This window comes from Mastacembelus armatus, chromosome 3, assembly GCF_900324485.2.
Source record: "Mastacembelus armatus chromosome 3, fMasArm1.2, whole genome shotgun sequence".
In the NCBI taxonomy this organism is placed as follows: domain Eukaryota; kingdom Metazoa; phylum Chordata; class Actinopteri; order Synbranchiformes; family Mastacembelidae; genus Mastacembelus; species Mastacembelus armatus.
This window is the reverse complement of record NC_046635.1, coordinates 8,796,112-8,817,487: the sequence shown is the minus strand read 5'-3', so window position 1 is coordinate 8,817,487 and position 21,376 is coordinate 8,796,112. Positions and strand designations below refer to the sequence as shown.

Sequence of the window (21,376 nt, the reverse complement as noted above, 5' to 3'; positions counted from 1 at the left end):
GTGATGAATGATAGTGTGTATTGTTTGGCTGTGAGTATAAGAGCCATTGATGGAAGTCAGTGGAAAAAATGCGTTCCAAGAATTTTTTTTTTTGTAAATGTGCAGGAAAGCACGACAACCGATTATTTTCAGTCTGTCCTAAAATAATACTTATTGCCTATATTTATGTGTTTCAAGCCCTATTAGTAATGTGATTATTCCTCTTGTCCATGTTTGCCATAAAGACATTCCTTTGTAAGGTGTTTAAATGATAGGAAACAAAATCCTCACAGTTCTGTTTTCATAACTTGATCCACCAGAACCCATCAAAGACCGACTACACCTGAAAAATGGACAGTGAAGTGGGAGCACTGAACACCAGCCTTGATATTCCTCTGAGCCCAAGGCACCTGACCAGACTGGGGGTGAACTGCCTTTTTGGCCACCAAAAGTACAGAAACTCTGGGCCAGGCCTTTCCAGTCCTCAAGAGTACAACCAGTGGTTGCCCTACCGTCATGATGCCAGTCTACTGCCGATGAAAGAAGACCTGGCCCTCTGGCTCAACACCATAATGGGTGAAACAGTTTTCCTGTTTTTTACATATGTTTTGAATTTATGCAGCTAAATTATAAGAATGAAGGTCAAGTCAAAATATGCAACATAGTCATTTAAACATGAATCATATTTTGATCCATCTTGTGTTTGGAAAAAATGAAAAACTTGCAGTCATATTAAAAAGTGACAAACATTAACCTAAAACCTTGAAACTGCTCTACATGAGGGGGACCTGTGGTTGGGACTCCAGGGAAAGGGATGTTCCCTCCCACTTTACCACATTGTGAGGGAAAACTTAAAGGGTCTGCACATGTTGCAACTTGTTGGAAGGTGTCTGGAAGGAGACAAGACTCCAACATGAAGATTTTATGACTGGCACTACTACAGAAAATCATTATCTTAAAGATAGTTTGTTGCACCTTAAAGGCTCTTCTTCTCTTAGATGAAGCATTCTGAATAGCATGAAGCATGAATCTATAAATCAAAAGAAGATTTAAGGTAATCAATGTGCTGCATTCCTTTTGTACGCAACATTGTACATTTGTGATTATAATGGTAGTGCATACACACCATACATATTCATGAACAATGCGATTTTTTGTGTGAAAAGTAGCGAAAAGCATTAAACAAACAAACAGAAAAACATAGTATTTCCTGTACATGTGTGTGTATCGTCCACAGCTGTGGACCTATCAGGAGACAGTCTGATGGACAGGCTGGATAATGGCGTGCTCCTCTGTCAGCTGGCGCAGCTGCTCCAGGAGAAGATGCTCCATGCCAGCAACGACAAGGTGCTAGAGCGAAGTCATGCCAGTATTCACACAAACATTCATGCACATGTTTGATCCACCCAGATCAGGGTGTTGATGGAAACTTTAACTATTTGTTACTGCTGAAATAAGACAACTTGTTTCCACAGCACACTAACTGCCTCTATGTGTGTGTGTGTGTACTGAAAACAACACAGTCCTTTATAAGAAGAGTGATCCACTGGCGAGCTGATGCAACTTCTGGATCATTTTTTGCCCGAGACAACACTGCCAACTTCCTCTACTGGTGTCGAAAGATTGGTGTTGATGAGGCTTACCTTTTTGAGTCAGAGGATTTGGGTGAGTTAAGACCAGAGATTGTGTGTAACACTATGTAGTTAGGGGGCAATGACTTCTTTTCCCTTTTACCAATAGAGCCTGAAGTGAATCATGTCATGCAACACTTGCAGTAAGTAATTAAAGTAAAATCTTTAGACTTAATGCTGTTGAAGTAGAAAAACATTCTGATATAAGAATTCACACAGACATGTCTGTATTTGTATTAGACGTGTCTTTGTACTATACTGTCTTTGTGGCGTGAGAACATCATTCCCTTTTTTATTTCTATATATTATATCTATTATGCTTAGATATTTTTATACCTCCTTTGAATACAACCCCCAAACCTGTTCCAGTGGCACATTTACAGGATTACAGTTTTGGAACTGTCTTAGTTTAATTAGGTTTAGGAAGAAAAACTACTTGGTCAGGTTTACACAAGTATGATGGTTTGGGTGGGCTCAGATCAAACATTAATTTTATGTGTTTATAACACGTCCATTGTCCTAATGAGGATTTTGTTGCTCTATATATCACGTCACCTAACTACCTTTTTACCATTATTACTTCTACTTCTGCTTCAGTGTCATGGAACTTAATGTTTTCCCTGCACTTTTTACTTAGACATGTCTATACAAGGTGGAAGATGCGTGAGAATGAGAATATGCAGGTTAATCCACACCAACAATAAATCTTACCTGTTTGCAGACTAACCCACTTTACTAATTGAATGACAGGAAAAGTAAACTTACTGTACTTTGACAGGCTTCCATGCCTCAGTGACATGAAGGCACAGGTGATTTTCTTTTACTTTTCTCTCATCTGCTTTTCTTGCTGCAGCCAAGATGTAATGATGGCTATGAATGAAAGGTGAATGAAAATAAATATTGTTGATAGTGACAAGAAAATAAAACATTTCACACTGGACTCAAACACCACTCGCCTGTGGGAAAGGTGTTTTTTTTAATCTACCCAAACCACCTCTATTTATGTGACATATACTATGTGATATAACTGATTCTTTGACTTGTTTCATAGTTATTACAGCACCTAGAATTTACCTTATACACCACAGATGGATATCCATTAATTAGTATAGGAGGCCTTATGAACCATATTTATGGCCCTGATAATGTGTGTGGTGGTGTGACAACACTGAAAATGCTGCATCTTAATCACTCGCTTATGTTATCATGCTATTCAGTGGCCAATATCAGTTGTCATCAGGACCAAGCCCTGCTTCACCTCTAAATTGACTCAGTAGCTCGTTATCATGTGCTGGACCTTCAGCATCATGGTTATAATAAAAACATATCAGGTTTAGGCACAAAAAGAACTTGGTTAGGTTGGTGACTGGAAAAAAATTAGCAACAAGACTGAAGGACAGCATCTTATCCAGCTCTCTTAATAGACTACATCCATGATGTTGTCTCCCACCTATCCACCTCAACCTACATGTATGTGTTTGACCCTACTGATGAATAATTACAGGTGAGATAACCAATTAAGACCATTCAATAACATCATCCATAACATCAGAAATGGTTTCCTGTTAAATCAACCGAACAGGACATTTTCAAAGCAAGCGCATAGAGACAGTTTTTTAATGTATAGTGCACTGGAGGCAGGAGCAGTTGAGTTGTTGATGAAGCTTTCATGCCCTCATGCCCTCAGCTGTGCATCCAGAGCCCACACGAATTCCTGCTCAGCTTCAAAGAATGAGATGCACAATAGAGTCAGAGTACCCCCTGAAATATGCCCTCTCTATTCAGACTGCAGCTCCTGTTTTCCTTTTCCTTTGATACAGAGAGACAGAGGGTTATCTCTGGAAACATCTTTCCTTTCAGATGCATGACATTTTTAAAATTTCTGCAACACCCCTCTACCCCCACCCTCTTTGTTGGTATCTTCTGCATGTGCTGTGTGAAGTCCTACACAAGCAGCCTCGAGAGGTGTGCCTGTGCCTGATGGAGCTGGGACGGATTGCAGCCAGGTAACTAATAAAGAAAACTGCCTCACCCATGACACCACTCCTGAAAAGTAAATCACACTGATTAGAAAACTGCTGCCGTATTTTCTACACAGAACAATTACTGGGGTCTTGATCTTCTGACAAAAACAAAATACCTAAAACATTTTTAATGGCCAGCAATGCAGCATACATAAACATCTGAACCAATACAGAATAACAAAGCAGTTGTTTTTCACTGCAATGATTCACAGTGTTATATTTCCCTTTTCTGTCCTCCACAAATCCTTACAGATGATCTTATGTAGTCCTTCACCAACACCTTCCATCACAGCCCAGATGTGTTTATTTTTCAGTGTTTAGGTTGGTTTGGCCATGTTTGCATTCACACTACTTCCACCATTTGTCCTACTTAGCTTTTTTATTGTAAATGGGTGTTACTTTGACCTATTTTAACATGTATTAATTACTTTTAGCTATCTACTGAATCCATTTCATTTTGCTATCCATTTCAGTTTATCCAATAGCTACCTGTATCCATCACTTTTAGCCAAGGACCGACTGTACCATCTATATTTCACTAGCTAAGTCCACTCGCTGATTATTCATTAATGTTCCTTTTAGCATATTTGAAGTGTTTATCCATTAGGCTACTTTTATTTAACAGTTTCAACCATTTATTCCTTTTAGTCAACTATCTGAACTATTGCTCATACTTTTAACTGTTTCAACTTGTCTGGCCTACTGGTATTTGAACAAATTAGTAAATTTGTGTTTTTCAAATAAGTTGGGCTACTCCAAAGCCAGTCCACATACATGCTGAGGTTTAAATACCACTTGTTGGCATTTACTGATATATTTTTGTTAAACATCTCTCTCAGGTATGGAGTGGAGCCTCCGGGATTGGTGAAGTTGGAGAGGGAGATAGAGAGGGAAGAGGCTGGGTGCTTATCTCCATCATCGCCTGCACCACTCTCCTTTTTTCCTCCTACATCATTGTATTCGCCATCACAAATATCCCTTCTCCCAACCCCCTCTCCTTCTCCCCCACCCGCTCCCCTCAGTCCAAGCACAGCCTGTCTGGCTGAACCCCTCGCTGCCTCCCTCGCCTCTGATCTTCAATCAGCCACAACAAACTCAGTACCTATGTGTTTATCTCCTCCCCAATCCTCCCTCTCAGCCTCTAACCCTTGTACAACCACAGCTTCAACACAAACACCTTTGTTCTCTTCATCCTGCACTACTAACACATCTGCTTCAACTCCTCTGTCAGCACCCTCACCAGGTCAGTCCCTGGTATCCACCGCCTCCACAGCTACACCTCCCAACACCCCCCCACCTGCAGCTCTGACTCCTCGAACTTCTGGCAAAACCTCTAGCCGGAGGAGCACAGGCACCAACGCCATTTTGGATGAAATTGTACGCACTTTTTTCCAGTAAAGTAAATCTTATTTCAGCTTGCCAATGTTAAAGGTGTGTACTGTGTGTTTGTACTTCATGAGCTATCTCCCTGTCTAATCTGTTCCAGGTGAGAAACATTATTGAAAATCACCCCTGCTGCTGTCCTACTAGGTTCCTTGTTGAGAAGCTACCTAAAGGCTGCTACCGTGTTGGGGACAAAGTCCTGTACATACGGGTATGTATGTTCATGTTAAACCCTTCTCCTAGAAAGTATGTTTATATACTACAAATTTGCAATAGCAAATACATTTAGAGCCATAGCATACCTCCTGAATTACAATTTTATCAACATAATTAGGAAATGGAAATTAGGAACTTTGTTATAGTATGATCAGAGCATTTATATCAACGTCTCAGAAATATTTGTTATATATTGAAAAACTGCAATGTTTACTTCATCAGAATCTACTTGAAGCCTCAGTCTTTTCCTAATCTGAAGAAAATTTCTTCTGTTTTTTAAAAAAAAATCACACACACACAGGACTCACAGGCTATGAAACACGTCTATGTCCTAACATTCATCCTGACTTTTCCGCACACTTTGGAACATTGTAACATTGCTACTGAAAATAAACCAGGAGGCAATTTTTAACACAATACTGTAATGTACAATCCAAGGTCAGTTCTAATCCCTAACCTACACTAGTTTGATGTTAATCCTGCTGATAAATCATTTTATAAGGCCTACATTAAGGGAGTAAAATATCTAGATTACTGTGAAATTAGATGTGCTGAATTGCAATTTGGCAATTTGATATTGTGATTTTTAAATTATAAAACAGATGTAAAACTTCACCTAATAAAGATGTGTCATAGATGCTAGAAACAACAGATAATAAGGCGTGAGATGCAAAGGACCTCAGGTTATTAGCCAACAGTTGAGTCAGAAACAAGTGAATGTGTGTTGGAGTGACTGATTTGCAATTATTTGGGATGGAGATGTCAGTGCCTCTCAGTGTGCCTGAGCTGTGCTCCACCCGTATGTGCCTGTACAAAGGCTTGAGGAACGGTCTTCTGGGAGGCGGAGTTGCCTGGCAACCAGTGGTCAGGATAAGACTGTGCTGACAATGATTTTATTCAGTACATAGACCTTCAGCAAAGAGTTCAACTCCAGTAGAAAAACAAACATGTCTCTTTTAGAAGGATTTTGGCGAGGCTATATCTGTGGTGCATGGATGAAGTGGCAGCCCACTCTGGAGTCTACATCCATCTACATGGAAGGATTTTGAATACTTGACAAAGCTCTTACTTCATCCATACAAACAAAGAGAAAATATAACAGTCTCAGTGCCACAGTATAGTGCTACAGTATTTTGTCTAAATAATACATCCACAAAATTATACATTTTGAAGATTTTTGCTTTTAGCATCATGTAATTGTCAAAATCAAAATGATCTGAGCCTAAATGGGTTTTGTGAAATCCTGTTGAAATCAGACTGATGGAATATGATCTTCCAAACACAGTCAGTCAGGGGGTATTACAGGTTTTGTGGCTGATTGGTCACTAATTTACACCCATTTACTGCTTTGTAAATTGTATTGAAAACCTCATTGACCTAACATTCTCTAAACTGGTAATCAATGCTGTCAGTGTCAGCTTGCTTGTAAGAGTTACAGTGACATTTTGACTGGCTGACAGACAACATATTTTTACTGCCCATTTGGAAACTAATCCTCCCCTTCAAGTGACAGAACATCTGTCTCTCCACGGCTGGACTGTCACTAACAAAGAAGCACATGTTTCAACACTGCATAATATAAAACTGAGGCAATATATGCTTTTATCTTATGGTCACGTCGAACAAAATGGATTTATCCATCCATGTTAAGGAAAATGAATGTAGACAAAAGAGACACATCACCGTTTTAATAATTTTATACTAAAATGCTTAATTTTTTACACTATCTCAGCTGTTGACCTTCACTATTCAGGTTTTCAGATGCAATGTTTCATCGTAACACTGCATATATTTGTTCATTTTCGACTAATCTGAAGAGGCAACTTTGACTGTACCCTTCCCTTTTCAAACACACCTCCGCTGTGTGAATAGAGAGCTGCAGTCCATCGACCCTGACTCCATTACCTTGGAACTCACAGCTGCCTACATGTGTGCCGGGGAACATGCCATAAACCTCAATTACCATATACCATGCTAACCCCTGTGCCACTCCTGGGAGAGCATGCTATTCAGGGTGTACACACATTTTTAAAGAGCAGATACTATTGATTACTGAGACAAAGTCATTAGTGAGGGGTTTAATCAGACAGCTTGTTAATGAGCGGCTGAGCATGACCACCCCTCCTCACATGTAAACTTCCTACCCCTCCTCCATGTTTCTCCCCCCATCTGTATTCCCTATGGAGACTATTCAATCACGCTGGCCCTGAAGTGCTCCACCATTCTTTGGTGTTAAAAAAGGGGAAGGCTTTTCTTTCTTCTCTGCTTCCAATTAGGCTCTCCTTTAGCTTTGTAGCAGGGAGTGTGACTGTGTGAGTGAAAGGAAAAGACATTCAAACACCTCACAATATCATGCAACTAGAATTCTTTGTCTAGTGTCTAACTACATAAAAAATGATCCTAAAAACTAAAATGAAAATATCTTATTCTGAAGACTCCAAAACCACCAAAATGATGATGATAAAATAGTTTTTTCTTGCCTTCAACATTGCACTGGGTTAGAAAACCGCTTCATTTACATCCTTTCTCAAATGTCCTTGAGCAAGCCATTGACTGCAAGAAGCCCTCAGGTCTTTCTGTAATTGGCCCTGACTTTCAACCTTACAGAGGAGGTGAAAAGTGAAAAAAATTGTGTTGCAAAGAGTTTGTTGTTTAGATCTGTGTAAAACTGCATGTGAATGAGCAACTTTAGGCTAAAAGGAAGAGAGGATACCTTTGGTGGTGGTGGTGGTGGTGAACTAGAGCCTTTAGGTGACCAATGGAAACCTCAGACAGTATTTCTGGACATCAGTGAGGTTATTATGAAGGTGATGCCGAATGGCTGAGTTGCACGTTCACAGGTTTGTAAGACAAACTGGGAATTGCAATGGTGTTTAAAGAACGGCTTGGCTCGAGGAACACAGGCAGTGGGATCATTAGTTGGACACATTGACGTCAGGACTGAAGGTGAAGGGAGATTTTACAGCATGGGAAAACAGAAGTGATGGACAGAAATAGATCAGGAGTATATATAGTCTAGACTAATCCACAAAGGAACAAGCAGAATGTGAGGGAAGGGACTGTCCTTGTTAAACTTTCACCTGCACTTCATTTGATGGCACTCCTTCCAATAGTTAATACAGATGTTTCACTAAAATCCAAAATGTCACTAGGAGAATGTCACAAACGACAAAGTCACCAAGCTTCATCCTCTGTGGACTATGAGCAGCTGCACAAAATACAGTGCAGTCATCCAAATCGAGCAGGTCTTTACAGCAGGTCTACAAACACACAGCATCCTCTATCCTTAGACCCTAAAGAAGGAAAACCTGCACATGTAAAACAGTAGGTAAAATAACAAACAATAGTTTACCATTCAGAAACTGCAAAGATTTCTCCAACGTGCTGTCCCAGCAGTGTGTGACATACTGTAACATATAGTACATACTATATTACCTTTTTTAGTTTCACTGAGATCAACATTCATTTCCTGAAGACTTAACCTAACCTAACTACATACGTAACTCTGCCCTTAACCTAACCATCACCTTTCACTAACCAAATACCAAGTCAGCACCATAAAACTTTGTGATATACATGACGCTGCTCAGTTTGTCTCTTTAGTTTCAAATTTACAAGAATTGACTGGACTCAGACACAGCATCAAAAGCAGAGGATGTGGTTAAAGCCTGCCTCTTACTGGTGGCAGGCTAAATGACTCCTCTTCCCTGAGTACACTCATGCATCTTTCAACAGGAAAGGAGAGAGAGAATCAATGGAGCTACCAGGGAGGACACAGGGGAATCCAGCTGATAGTTTATGGGCTGCAGACGTAGCACATTATGTATGGAGACCTGAGGAGGGGAGGAGGGTAGTTGTGGAGGCAGAAATAAAGGAGTGTGGCCTACAAAAAGAGCTTGTGTATGCTGACTGTATTTTTTTCTTTCCTAGATCATCAGTTTGGTAACTACATTGGTTAATAACATAAGGACCTCTGTTCTGATGTATAAAATACAGTTAAGTAGAATTCAGCTATAAAACTTATATAAAACTTATATATAGGTTTAAATCTGTGAAACATTTATAGTCAAACAATCAGACAAGTAGCATGAGCAATAAAAACCTTTAAATGATTAAAAAGAGAGAAATTATGAACATAAAGGCTGACTAAAATTATTTGGAAGTGATAATTAATGTTGGATTGCATTATTAGCATTTTCGAAAATGACAACCACTCAGACTTATATTTCCTGCCAGGAAAATGGTTTATTCAGGATGTCAGACTTGACCCCTGTCAACCTCAACATTTTAATCTGCAGGATGACAGCTGACATGGACCGTGTCTGGAGATTTCCTCTATAGCTGCCTGTGTCTCTGCTTGTATCATTGATTTTTCTTATCCTATACACGTGACACACACCTCCCCACATAAGAAGAGTAGATCTGCCTGTATTATCGCATTCTTAATGGCTCCATAATGAAGGGTTTATTGGTGATAAGCCAAGGGGGGAGGGCCGGTGCTGACAGGACAACGGATGGCTTTGAAAGGCCTCCTGGGAGTGGGAATGTCTACTGGGAGTTGAGGGTCTGAACTGAACTCATCTCAATTTTTCCTTTCATTTTTTTCCAGGCTTTATATTGTGGCAGTAGTTGCCATGGCAGCAGTTGGTGTTCAGCTGTATGGACGGCTGTCTGTGAAGGATGTGTTGATTCAGATACCAGTGACCTCGCTGCAGCTACAGATAGACTAGCTCTGCAGTAGTTATTTTATTCAAAACAGTGCTTATTATATAGTTTGTGTTGCAGATCTGTGTGGGCGTGCCTTTCACCTCATGTGAGCGTGTGTATGCATGTTCATATGTGGATTAATCCTGTGTGTGTGTGTGCTCAGCTGGTGCCATGAGGTGTTGTTTCATTTGGTTTAATGAGATTTTGTCAAAGCTATCTGAGAGATCATTTGCCTTTCATAGCCTGAACTACACATGCACAAGAGGCGTGTGTGTGTGTGTGTCTGTGTGTGTGTGTGGAGAGGCTTTCGTCAGCTCTGCTTTTCATATAATTGAAAATTCATAAACATCCTGACACTAACCCAGCCAGAAAATGTATGCAGACTTGATTGTCCCTCCTGACTGTATTGTCTCATGTCACCTTTGCAGATGCTGAATGAGCGCCATGTGATGGTACGTGTAGGTGGAGGTTGGGAGACCTTTATAACTTACCTGCAGAAACATGACCCCTGCAGAGGAGGCAAAAACGAGGTCAGGGTCTGTAGGGTCAAAGCAAATGCACCAACTCTGAACATCTCACCTGACAGCTACATGGTGGTTGGTGCCAATTACCGTGGCAAAAAGTAGACTAAAACTGCTTAATTTTATTTCTGGTTACAGGCAGTCGGGATGAACATTCAATAAATCAGCTCAAACTACACCAAGTCTATGATTTAACATATAGTTCAGATCCCTTTTACCTCCAATTTAAAAGGGATTCCAACTGTTTCCACTGAAATGTTGTAGATATGACGGGAACTTCAACAGACATTTAAATAATAGATATTTCAATGGATAAAATAATTTGCAGATTAATTTATAACGAAAACAACAGTTGCAACTGTAGTTGTTATGTGCTGTACTGTATATCACAAATTACAACAAATAACAATCAGCATTATTAAATACTCTTTCAAGAATGGTTTGTGTAGTACTGTAGGCAGTACTACACATTATTTGAATTAAAATATACATTATGTACTGTACATTGTACAGTTGTAGTGTAGTTATTAAACATACGTCAGTGTTTATTGTAGTATACATCTGTATGTATGAGCTTTTGTATTTAGGTCCAGTAACAGCAGTAGTTTATGCATGGTGACTTAATATATGCAATCATTTTTCTGTATTTTACCTGTTCTGATTTCTGTATAAAAAATTTTGTTTTTGCATTGTTTTAATTCTTTTTTAGAGGAAAAGCATACAGCCCATAATATATTTTACATATCCTTAAGTACCATTTAAATATTTTTGCTTAAATGGTATTTAGAAATAACTTGGCATTCATTTATGATTCTGTAATACACAATGGATACAAAAACGGGTTGCTTGTTTGATTTCTCATTTATATGAACATTAATCGTTTGTGGCAGTGAGTTTATTATCTCAGCTTTAAAAAGGCTAAGGCATAAAACATCAAGTCCTCCCTCTAGGTGGCACCATGTCCTAAAAAGAAGGCCCTCGCCTCCATGCATGTGTGGAGGACGGTGCTGTCATTGCTGCTGTTATGATCATATCTTCCCTCTAAAGGACATTCAGCTTGTAACTGGAGTGGAAATGTGTCTTTAACTCCATGAACTATCTCAACCCAACAAGTCAACAATGCAAAACACAATGATGCAGGCAAATAAGGGGAGTCCTAATTTCACAAACAATTTTGGAAAGCAGAATTCGAGTGCATATACATCACAGTGACAGCACATTAGTAATTACATATTTTATTTCAGTAAATAAATTAATTAAAAATGGACACAAGTTTTTAATATATTGAAAGAAACTAACTGTAATGAGATCATGCAAGACTGTAATGTCTTTTTAGTCCCCACACAACATCCGCAGTGGATTGAACCAGTATAAATGACTTGTAGAAAATAACAGCTGTGCTACTGAAGCGCCACTCTAAATGGCGGCATTTTCACAGGGCATCTCTCATTGCACAGAGTATATTTCTAAGTTCCTCATCATGAAACACAGGAAGTTGCCACTAGAGAGGGATTTTACAACAATTTCAAATAGTTTGTCACAATGAGCTGACCTCGTTTGTTCTCTGAAGTACATTACTTTTAATGTTTTGTCAATCTTGCTACTGTGTGGTGCTGTACTTCTAGAACTCAATCAATGCCAAATTCTTGACATATGAAAATTAGAAATGTGATTTAAAATTTTTGTTTGAAATACATTTTGAAATTCCTGTACAGATAGTGGTGGCATATCAATGCAGGAAAAGTCAGATTTTCCTCTCCATAATACACAAAAAAACTTGTAAAAGTTGTGTGCAATTGTGCTTCAGTCCTAACAACACATTATACTCCATGTAGTTATACATTACAGCTTACTGCTTACAGTAATACTTAGATTACTGTGTATTAGTTTGGGTGTGAACGTAAAAGGTTATAAAACCAAAACACCATACAGCATTGCATTCTGTGAGTTGTAGGACATCTGACAATACACTGACTCATTTGTCAGTGTGATGACCATAGATATAAATATATTTTTATATTTATGGTATGTCCTGGTTTCTGGCATAAATATTTACCACAATAAGAGTCTGGACCGACTGACCCAAAACACACAACATGTTATGAACCCAAACTCTTTGTAAAAGACACAATGGGGTGCTGATTACATGCCATGATCATCTTTTGCTCCCACATGTGGCCTTGAAAACATATAATGTATAACTCCGCCTGCTCAGGCTTCAAGTTAACTAGCACAGCAAAGTGCAGATTCAACAACACACTGAAGATACAGTTTTCAATCATGCCTCAGTTAATTTCTTTTACTTCTGAAAAGTGGGAGCCTCATGAGGAGGTTAATGATGATGGTGAATGGACTGAACATCACGTAGTGTTGTCAACACACATTATAACACCTTTTTTTCTAAGAAAGTTAATTGACAAAGCTGACATAATATCCCATGGCATCTCTTGCAATCAACATTTATGAAAACTTCACCACACATGGCGATATTTTTTCATTATCATAAACTTGTAGTGAGCTTGAAAATTTCAAAATAAATTAGGTCTAGTAACTGGGGGGGAAACAATCATATTTTCTCAATTTAAGCTGAATAAACTAATGTCCCACCTGCTCCATTCCAGTTTCAAAATATTTCATTATACTATAGCCTAGGACGTTTTGTAAACTGGTCTATGACACACAATTTAAGATGTGTCCAAACATTAATCCAACTGTTAATTTTCAAATAGTGTTTCCAATTTTAATTTAAAACATTTTTATTAATTTACTTACTATCTAAAACACAGCTGTTGTGCACATAATCCAATGACTGAATAACAAAAGCGAAGTTTTTATTTCATTTTTTGCTATCATGTACTAAATTATTTGATGTGTACCATCTTGTAAGTTAGTATACAAAAAATGTATTTTACCATTTAATAAGTGATATAGTATTTCTGTATTACAGTATCAATCACTTTGGAATGAATTTATTATTTAATTTTGACCTTTATCTTTCAATATTTTCTATTACACCAAAATCCATATGTGAAAAGTATATGTCTATAGAGAACAGCTTTTCCATTTCCAAGGTACATTGTATTATGGGAAAATGATTTCCAATTATTATTTCCATCTATTTGTGCTTTGCTGACAACTACTGAATTATAAAAGTACAACAACTAAAGGCTGCAGATGATGACTAGGTCTACTGGCACATTAGTGTCTAATAGAATTTATATCTGTTGTTTACTTAGATGTTATGAATAAGTAATATATGTTAATTGCAAATAAACATCATGAAAAATTCCTTTGCTGAATGTGCAATCTAACTCTCATATAAAACAAACAACTGCTTTTACATAACTTATATTCCATATTCTGTTTGTTTCATTGTTCTTAATTGTAGTCAGGACATGATGATAATACTTTGGCCCTCTACTACTACTGCTTGAAGTTACTGAGCTACTGTGGTGTAGATGAGAACGGGGATGTAGTTTGTGCTTTCATTTTAATTGGAATCAATTGAGTCACATTTTTTTCTTCAAAAAGGCTTCCTCATGTGAGAGGCAAAAAACGGACTAACCAAAATACTTAGTCCCCAGTTTCGTTTCTTGTTTTCGGCTTCAGATTATGATTCAGCTGTCAGCAAACGGCTGGTTCTGTCAGTACAGTATCAGCAAAGCAGCACTGTATCACAGCTCAGCAGTTACTGTGATTTAATACTTTCTGCTACTTCTCACTTCTTTTCATTGGGTACCACACAATACTTTAATGTTGCCGAATCCAGAAAGGATTCATGCTTCATGATCTGTCCTCTAACCTTTTATCCTCACTATACTGTCAACCATCGTTACATTTAAACAAACAGAAAACAGATGCTCTTCTTCAAAATCTACTTTACACAAACAATGGTCTGGATCTACAAAGAGATGCATTTGTACATATAGATTCTTTAATGAAATATCAATGCTTTTCAATGTGAATTTATTTCTGTGTCTTTTATCATACTGACCACATTGCTAGATCCACTTTGTGCTCTGCAGTGGTTGCAGACATCTACCCCCAGGGCTCATATTTGAAATCAGTAAGTGTGCTACACTATAGATAAGCAATGGACAGTCAGCACCAGAATATTTTTTTTCATTACGAACAATAACACAGCACACATCACTCGACTGAAAGAGGAATGCTGACAGGATGCCTGATGATGTTTGTGTGTTTGTTCCTTTTTGTGGATTTCTTTCATGATTCATCCAGAATAATTGAGCCTGTGTGGAAAAGCTGGTCTGGTCTGTGTGTGTGCTGTGAGGGAGTGTATGTGGCTTTTATGTATATAAGAGAGCACCATTTTAAGACCAATTCTCTTTCGAGAAAACAGTCACCTTTAGATCACCATAAAGACAGCATGTCAGAAATCTGAACAAAAAAGTCTTATTTGTGCCATGAGAGCCATGCCTCAGTTATAGGTTTTTGTAGGTGTTACTCTGGGTGTTCCTGGAGGTCCTTCTGGGGTTTTCGAGAGTAGGTGTGTGAAGTTTGTTGTTAGTTTGCTCCTTCTGTCACAATTCAGGCACACTGAACACTGAGGGGGGATGGCGATGTTGGGAATGATGTGAGATGGTAATTGGACAAAAATAGTTTCAGATTTAAACATCAAGGTTGGAAGGGTGTAGTTTATGCGTTCGGTGAATCAGTCACTTCATGACGCCACGGTCCTGTCACACGGTTCCATTCTCCTGCCTTGGCTTGTGGGTTGTTGTACGAGCAGGTGTGCTCAGGGAGGGGGCCAAGGTGCAGAGGAAGCCAGCCAGCAATGTGAGACCGAGGCCACCCCAGGCACAAAACATGGACCAGCCATAGCCATGGCTAATGTCCTCAGGGAGGCCATACATGTAGCGGGGGTAGCGGGATAACTCAAAGTTGATTCCTGCCACACATGTGCACAAGGAAATGATGCAGCATGTTCCTGTGTGAGCAGAAGAGACAAGCAGTGATTCAAAATGGTTCCAGTTTAAATATTAAATTGGTACATGTACTGGGCATATTATTGCAGGACAGGAATCATGTTACTACAGGACATTGATCTACTATCTCATTCTAAGCCACAGATGCTGTCAGCTGACACAAGATAAATACAGAAATTAAATAAAATTGGATTTTGTCTGAATGCTTGTGTGTGGATGTGGGCATATGTGCTCTCACAGTACCTCCCATGAGGAAAAGTAGCCCAGCTACATATTGCATGAGGTCATGCTGCTGGCAGCACCCCAGCACTCCAATGATCCAGCCAAAAAGAATAATGGACACGGCCATGCCCACAAAGCCAGCTGTCATTCTTCTTAGATCTGCAAGCAGAGATGAAAACATCACCAAGTGAAATTTAAATTAAAATTGAAATATTGCCTTTGTTTTGCTTTCAAGGAGTGTAGGAATGTTTAAAAATGCTTAAAAATTAGTACTTTATTACTTTACTCGCATTGTCATGCCACAAAAGATGTGATACAACAACCTAATTTCAGATTTAACAGGAGCTAGTTTGAATTTTCTTCTAATTACTTATGTCTAAAAATGACCTTAAAGCCAATAAGTCCAAGGCTGTTCTGTTGCAGTTATTTTCCAGGAAGCTCTATGAAATAACACTAAAATGAGTAGAGATAATTAGAGCACGTAACATAGATCTACATAATTACTGCTAAGAATTAATAGCTTAGAAAATGTTTTAGTATAAAATGTTTAAAGCAGAACATATCATAGCAGAATAACACATAACAATAACACGTCTGTACTGAACATAAAACAATACACCTAGAGGAAATAAGATGAATGTACCCATACAGCATACTGAGAATCACTACTGATGCAATTGAAGGTCAAACAACTCTCTCATGGTATGTCTTTGAACAAGAATATCAAATACAAGAAATACAAGCCAATCCAAGGCTTTTAAGGAAAGGTTTACAACAAGACACTGATCTGTTAAACCTAATGTCGTCAGATAATGTCGTCAGATGACCTGATAACCTCTGGCCTTGAGTCCAGATATTAGAAGGCCTTATAAGGTCAGTGATATATCACAATAAGAGCCTGGAGTCACTGTATTGTGCAGGTCTACCCTAAAATATAAGGACAGTTCAACCATTCAAACAATTCTCAAACAGCATTGCTAGTTCAAGTGGGCTGAGACTAGATGTTTTGGGGGAATGGCAGCAGAGGAAGATAATTTTATGAATAAAAAAGAATTGCATTATAAAAACATTAAAAAGTTAAGAACAAGACATAAAATTTCCAGTATGAATTAGGAGAAACATATACAATGAAAATAATAGGACCCAAACTCATGCCCTGAGGCATTCCAAAATCCATATATACTGAGAAAACTACATCAAGTAAATCTCCAAATGAAAACAGAGTTTGTCTAGAGGATATTTCTTTTAATTGTACCTGGATATTATTGTAAATGGCTATTAACCATGGATTTTCTCTACTTTTACTGTTTTTGCTTTTTCCTTTTTTTCCTCTTTGTTCAGTCTATTAATTAAATACACTAGAGCAAAAAGTAGAAAAATATGTGTTAATAAAAAAAACGATGCAAATAACAGATAATCATTGACCAAACAAGAACTCTCAACTCCATAAAGACAGACAAACACTTTCAAACTTACGGAGCGCGTGCCACTCATCCTGTCGTATGGTCTTTGTGATGTTGATGGGTAAATTTCGTGGTAGGATGGACGAAGAGTAGTGATATTTGACTGGGGTACATCTTTGAATTATTCCTAGCAAAAAATGGATACAGTCATGAGTGCAAATATCTTTCATAGAAGCAGAGAAATAACCAGGAAGAAAATTAAGTAAAACTCTGATTCTGAACCATGGCCCCTCTTGTGGGATTTTGAAATAATATACAGACATTAGAAAAAGCCTCATATTTATTTTACACCCTCACTGAGTTTTAATTTACTCAGATGAACTTATTAACCTTGTGTTCCCAGCAACTCCTACACTGTTATTAAGAGGGGCTTAAGAAACAATATGGAATATGGATTATTTCACCGAAGGCCAGATACTGAACCTTTACTGTTCTCATTTGAAGTGAATCTCCTCATATTTACTTGAAGGTTAGTGCACTATAATGCATTCAAAATAAGATCTATTTAAATATAAAGGATTCTTGGAGCCAAACATGTTTTAATTCAGTTCCAGAGCCAGCTTTTAAATCAGCAGGTAATTACTTATGAGTTTAGTAATTGGTCAAAAATTAGGGAAGAACAGGGTGGTTCTTATAATCTAATTGGTAATATTTTCATTATTATAACACAGTTTTAAACATCTAATAATACAGATTATTTATGGGTCAAAGCCTCAACTTTCATGACATTTTGTGGCTTTTGTTTATGTTTGTGATCTTTCTCAGCTTTGAGCTGCATGTTCTTTGGTAATGAAATCTAAGGTTAGTACAAAAGAGATTTGTTTTTACATGAGGATGTATTTTTTTAATCCAGATAGTCCATGTTTTCAAAAGACTGGATGTGTGTACTGGATTTAGGCATTGGAGGTACCATGTGGAATCACTAAATCTTGCACCACACTTTGAAGTGAATTTTGAAATAGAGACCACCTTTTACAGTTAACTTGGTATCAGTCTCAGTATCTTATTCTTACTAGCACTTCGGTTTGCAAACAAACCTGCTCCAAATGTAGCATCAATTTCACATTTCATGCTAAGCTCATTTTACCTGAACATACGAATGGTAGATCCATACAGTGATTTTAACCACATTGCCTGATCAGACCTCCTCTCAGGACTGTAAAGACATCTACAGACTGTGTTCCCTGACTCCACTGTTACCAATATTGTTATTAAACCTGCAGCATTACTACCGGTACATTGCATTTAGTGTTATCATGTGATTCCCAGCATCTCTAAAATCAGGTAAAATGAGTGAATTACTTGTGTGGGTGTCAAACTGGGTTGTATTGCACACATGCTCAGCTATAAACAAACAAAGCTCAACACCCACACCCTGAACATTTTCTGTACGACTGTAGAGTTCAAAACTCTACTTAAGTGTTCATTTAACACTATATCAGTAAACTACTGAGTCCAAACCAGAAAAACTTGTTTAGCACAGATATTTTCCTGACATCACTGCTGTCACAACACTGTGATCCCCAAGACTGTAATCATGATTAGACGAACATCAGACACCTTTATACGAGTGCACCATCAAAGTTCACAATTTGCAATACAAATCATGTTCCCCGATGAGACACATTCAATTGTTAAACACTCTGCAGCTTTTATCTTCTATTCTGTCTGATTGTGAAGACAGATTTGTAAATTACATCACTTGATAGCTGTGTATAGACTTTAAATGAGGAAATTTTAAACCATCTGACTGGATTTTGACATCAGATCTCACTAGTGTTTAAATGTGGTTTCAAACCAGAGAGCTTAATTGCATTTATGTTTCTCCAGTAGGTGGAATACCATGTACCAATTTATCATGTTACTTATGTTAGTTCATCCTCATCAAAGTGAACTTGGTAATGGCAGAAGAAAGCCAGCACATAAAAGAAAGCTGCATTTAGCGTTTTTAATCCATAATCAGTCATCTGCTCAGAGATCAGCGCCAATATTTACACTAAACATTAGCAAAAGGAATAAACATGACCCACTAAATTTAATAATAACATGTTCATTTAGATTATGTACAGTATTTATTTCTGGAGCTAGCACTATTAGCACAAAATGGATTTCATTATACCTGCAAATGAGTCAAATTCTAATCTGCACCTCCACTGAGGCGACTGGAGCTGAGCATTTTGAATAACTAAGAGGCGGGGGAGTGAATACAGTATTAACAAGCACTTTCAATAGCAGCTGAATTCATTGTAGTCAAGGTACTAGAATAATTCTCTGGCAATATGAGGTGTGGATATAAATACACATATATACACACACACACAAACACATACACGTTAGACTCATACCCAAATATCTTTGTGAAGCTCGTAGTAAACAAGTTAAATGCATTTTTTGACTCACAATCCAGATGGAGTACAATTGTAATATTACTAGGGCTCAATCCTTTCAGAGACAATGTCAACAAGCTGCGTGTGCAGCAGGGGGAGGCTGTTGCACTGGAGTAATGTGCTCACAACTTTAGGTCCAGCCCTGTAGGACTGAAAGGTGCAGTCAGGTAAACAAAAGCATAACTGTGCTGTTGTGTCTATCTCTACGTGGAGCTGGACTTATACATATGAAGTGTATTACCACTATATACTGACTTAAAAAAAAAAAAAAAAGCAGACCTGCAGACTGTTTTATTCCAGAGGCTTAGATTTGATTGGTTTGACAGCGCATTAATAATTATTTCTGTGTAGATAAAGTGAAAGTGGCGTGGCCTCAATCATAGGTGGATTCTGAAACAAACCTGAAGTTGACAATTTTTAGAGTCAATACCTGGAAGAGAAAGCTGCCACTAATGTGCAGTTTGGGCTGTTTTGTATGATGCATCTACATGTAACTTTCACAACAGCAGTCACTACACCAGCTGTGGCACCCATGTTGTCTACAGACAGAGACTCCTCTCTCTGTGTGTGAGATCTGCTCCGTTTCAGGACCTTGGACCCTGAATGAGTGTGGCCTGGCTTCTCGCTTTTAATGTGTGTGTTTTCTCAGGTTAACAATCAGCTTCGTTTGCACCGTCAAAAAAAAATAAACCCTTTTATCTTTTACAAGATGCTCAGTCTTTTCAGGGTGTAAAAACAATAAGAGGCAGCAGCTGAGACAGGCCACGAGTGGACTCCGTGAGAGGAGCTTCACTCAGCACCATGGACAGAGAAATTCCCAGCTAAAGACATCAGCTTCCAAAAAGACACCCATCTCTATGTTTATAACCTGAAAATGCAAAACGCAAGACACGCGTTAATGCGAGAGGAGAGCGTGGGCCTGTGGGTGATCCTGTGTTTGTGTCGGGCTAAGAGTGAGCTCATCGCTGAGCATCACGGCCTGGTGCGCACGAGAAAAGCCAAGGCGTCAAACTGCTCGCGTTTACCTTTGTAAATAAGGTCCTCGGTCTCCAGGTCGAAGCCTTCCCGGTGACACTTCCTCCAAAGCCCGGAGATGGTGGAGTTAAACTGCCGACTGCAGTGAGACTCCATGGCCGATGCCGCGGCCAGAAAGTGCCTCTTCCGCCTGATGAGAGCACCAGCATCTGGGCCGTTACCTTTCATCTCCAGGCTCTTTGGAGGCATCTGCAGGGGGAGGTTGTGGTTTGAAATGTAGATGTACCCTGGGTCGTTACGCTTGTTGGCATAGTTTTTACACCTCTCTCGGTGTCTCCTGGCGTCGGTCTCGTACCAGTAATCGGTGCAAATCGCCATGGCGAGCAGCCCCAGCGCGCAGAAAGCCAAGAAGAGCCCAGTGCTGGTTAATATTTTCATAGCGGCCATCTTCCCCACTCGATGGAGAGCCCAAATAGTCGCAAGAAGGTTCCTCCGTGGCCGTGGTGGTGGTGGTGGTGGTGGTACCGCGTGAAATAAATCACGACGGCACTCACAGCCTCACGCGGTCCTGCACTGGGAGCATGACGGTGCAAGGCCAGTGTCGTCTGGACTGGATGCTGCGGTCTATTGTTGTGGTACCCGCGGATGCAACGTTGTTCCCACCATCTGTTATGGTACAGGAGGAGAGGGGATGGATGGCGCCCAACGCTGTGAGGAGGAGGAGGAGGCGGAGGAAGAGGAGGCAGGCAGGGGCAGGGATGTTGTTGCGCTCTCTCTCCTCCAGGTTGTTGCGGGATGGGGAGCAGACAGGAATGTGCTCCGTTAAGGGGGAGTGGTCATTTGTAATGCTCGACTGGTCATCTTTTGGATTTAGTAAACATGTACAACACTAGTAGGTGTAATGGGAGAGGGGGGTGGATTA

General features: G+C 39.1%; 2 protein-coding genes across 2 annotated transcripts; one reads left to right on the top strand and one right to left on the bottom strand.

The window, feature by feature from the left end:
- Positions 1 to 329: 329 nt before the first annotated feature.
- Positions 330 to 10,566, top strand: gas2b (growth arrest-specific 2b). The gene is made up of 7 exons (XM_026320270.1): positions 330 to 555; positions 1,217 to 1,326; positions 1,503 to 1,644; positions 3,553 to 3,616; positions 4,474 to 5,011; positions 5,121 to 5,228; positions 10,369 to 10,566. Exons 1-7 carry the CDS (start codon positions 330 to 332, stop codon positions 10,564 to 10,566), a joined length of 1,386 nt encoding a protein of 461 aa, XP_026176055.1.
- A 3,480-nt stretch (positions 10,567 to 14,046) lies between these two features.
- On the bottom strand, positions 14,047 to 21,280 carry tmem276b (transmembrane protein 276b). Its single transcript, XM_026320189.1, has 4 exons — positions 20,505 to 21,280; positions 17,106 to 17,219; positions 15,651 to 15,788; positions 14,047 to 15,409 (listed from the first exon to the last, which is right to left on the bottom strand). The coding sequence occupies exons 1-4, from the start codon at positions 20,899 to 20,901 to the stop codon at positions 15,162 to 15,164; spliced, it is 897 nt and encodes a 298-aa protein (XP_026175974.1). The 5' UTR covers positions 20,902 to 21,280; the 3' UTR covers positions 14,047 to 15,161.
- Between the last annotated feature and the right edge of the window lie 96 nt (positions 21,281 to 21,376).

Coding starts and splice junctions, on each gene's coding strand:
- gas2b (XM_026320270.1), top strand. CDS start 330: ATGGACAGTGAAGTGGGAGCACTGAACACCAGCCTTGATATTCCTCTG. Junction 556..1,216: donor CTGGCTCAACACCATAATGG/GTGAAACAGTTT, acceptor TATCGTCCACAG/CTGTGGACCTATCAGGAGAC. Junction 3,617..4,473: donor CTGGGACGGATTGCAGCCAG/GTAACTAATAAA, acceptor CATCTCTCTCAG/GTATGGAGTGGAGCCTCCGG.
- tmem276b (XM_026320189.1), bottom strand. CDS start 20,901: ATGGCCGCTATGAAAATATTAACCAGCACTGGGCTCTTCTTGGCTTTC. Junction 15,789..17,105: donor GGATGAGTGGCACGCGCTCC/GTAAGTTTGAAA, acceptor CTCTGCTTGCAG/ATCTAAGAAGAATGACAGCT. Junction 15,410..15,650: donor GCTACTTTTCCTCATGGGAG/GTACTGTGAGAG, acceptor CTGCTCACACAG/GAACATGCTGCATCATTTCC.